The sequence below is a fragment of the Frankliniella occidentalis genome, unplaced genomic scaffold (assembly GCF_000697945.3).
Source record: "Frankliniella occidentalis isolate FOCC.00 unplaced genomic scaffold, Focc_3.1 Scaffold105, whole genome shotgun sequence".
Lineage (NCBI taxonomy): Eukaryota > Metazoa > Arthropoda > Insecta > Thysanoptera > Thripidae > Frankliniella > Frankliniella occidentalis.
The window spans coordinates 546693-548490 of NW_026267234.1; the positions used below are offsets into that span (position 1 = coordinate 546693).

Here is a 1798-nt window from a genome sequence, read left to right on the forward strand (position 1 = left end):
AATAGACGTTTTTTTCGGTTTATTACGCAAAATTGAAAGAAATTTCAGAAATAAGGTCGAAAAAATCGCCGGTCGAGCGTGCGCTTCGGATGGTTTTTCTACACGGACAAATATCTTAATAGAGATAAGTTTTACCTGAAAAAATTTGGCTAAACAACTAAAAGTAGGCTAGCCGTTAATGTTTCAACTTAAAACAATCATATTATAACCTTTTTTGGTTCTCATAATGATTAAAACCTATCTCAAATGAAATTCTTCTAACACGAAAAAAACAATGAAGCGCATGCGCGAACAGCGCCATCTATTGAGAAAAGCTAAAACTGCGTCGGCGCGAAAAGTTTTGAAGAGCGGTCATTAACAACAATGATCTTTCTGTTTTCATTTCATAATCACACCAGACCAAACTTGCGTAAAGAACGAGGTTTCTCCTAATGTATCAAACATGTTTGATGCCCTGATGCTCTTCTTGTTCTTTACCTTATCTTGCATTTTCCTAGAATATGAAAATTGAGGAAATTAAATGGAAAATTAGAACCGTAACGAAATCGCGCTTCATTTCTCACTATGGACATTTAGCGTAGCGAGCTTTGGAATAGATCTCTTGCTGCGTAAGACTTGCTACTCCTGCGCGACCCAGTGTATCGGCTTTTACTGCCCGAGAGACGCTTGTAAAAGCGACGGGAGCGGACGGGACTGGGGCAGGAGGACCTCGGACGCAAGTTAGGCTAGGTTAAGCTTGAGGGGCGAGAGGGGCGTGAGCTGAGGTTGGGGGGAGGGGGCGAGGGTGGAGACGAAAGAGACAGCGGCTCGCCTTACCAGGGGCCCCAGCCGACTGATTCCGAAGAGCGCTCTCCTATACCTTCCGTATAGCTCCATCCTTGTCGCACTCATGGGGCAGCTCCCCTTGAGCGCTCTTCGGAATCAGTCTGCAGGGCAGTATGCTCTGACCACCCTGACCTGCTAGCAATGGTGTGGGGGACGAAGCGTATCTGGATCGTCAACCGATCATAGCGACTCAGTGAAGCGGGAGAAATTTATGTGTTCTACATACCCGCCGTGCCTGTGCTCTGTGTGCTCCCGCATGACCCCCTGGCCGGCAGGCCGCACCCACGACTCGTCGTACTGGCTGTTCCGCGAGGGCGAGATGGCGTCCGCCGGCCTGCAGGTGTTCGCCGAGAAGGGCCATTCGGACGGGCTCGAGGCCGCCGACCACGCCGGCGTCTACGACGAGTTCACCGCGCCGCCCGTCCCCCGCGGGGTGGGCCGCACCGTGGCGGACTTCTTCCTGGACGGCAACCACTCGATGGTAGGTGGAGTGGACCTCCTCTCCTGTGCACCTTCTACCTTTATGACGGTCCCGGCTTTCCCCCCGGCCTGCAGGTGTCGGTGGCGGTGCGGGTCGTGCCGTCCCCCGACTGGTTCATCGGTGTGGACAGCCTGGACCTGTGCCGGGGCAACCACTGGATCGACTCCATCGCCATAGAGGTAGGCAACCGGCGAAGGCCCGTGTGGTGAGGTGGCCGACGGGCGCTTTGCTCCTGCTCCTTCACGCGTCAGCGTCACTCGCAATGACCATGCGAGCGTGCGCAGCCGGGCCGTTAGCTGACCGACCGTTACCGACCGCCACGCTGTGTTTGGGCAGATGGTCGGCCGTCCGATATTGCTCCTGATATGTCTCAACGAGCGGACTGCGCGCGCGCGAATGTGTGTACGTGTGTGTGTGTGTGAGTGTGTGTGGAGAGAGAGAGAGGGGGGGAGGGGGCGGGAGAGAGAGAGAAGAGAGGGAGAGAGAGGGGGA

At 54.3% G+C, this 1798-nt stretch overlaps 2 protein-coding genes across 3 annotated transcripts in view; one reads left to right on the forward strand and one right to left on the reverse strand.

Annotated features, from left to right (window-relative positions):
- The window catches only part of LOC113212953 (ras-related protein Rab-3), a 16185-nt gene that overhangs the window by 5541 nt on the left and 8846 nt on the right, over positions 1–1798 (reverse strand). The gene's annotated exons all lie outside the window — the stretch shown is intronic.
- LOC127749898 (spondin-2-like) lies at positions 843–1721 on the forward strand. The gene is made up of 2 exons (XM_052269894.1): positions 843–1306; positions 1381–1721. Exons 1-2 carry the CDS (start codon positions 1037–1039, stop codon positions 1513–1515), a joined length of 405 nt encoding a protein of 134 aa, XP_052125854.1. The 5' UTR covers positions 843–1036; the 3' UTR covers positions 1516–1721.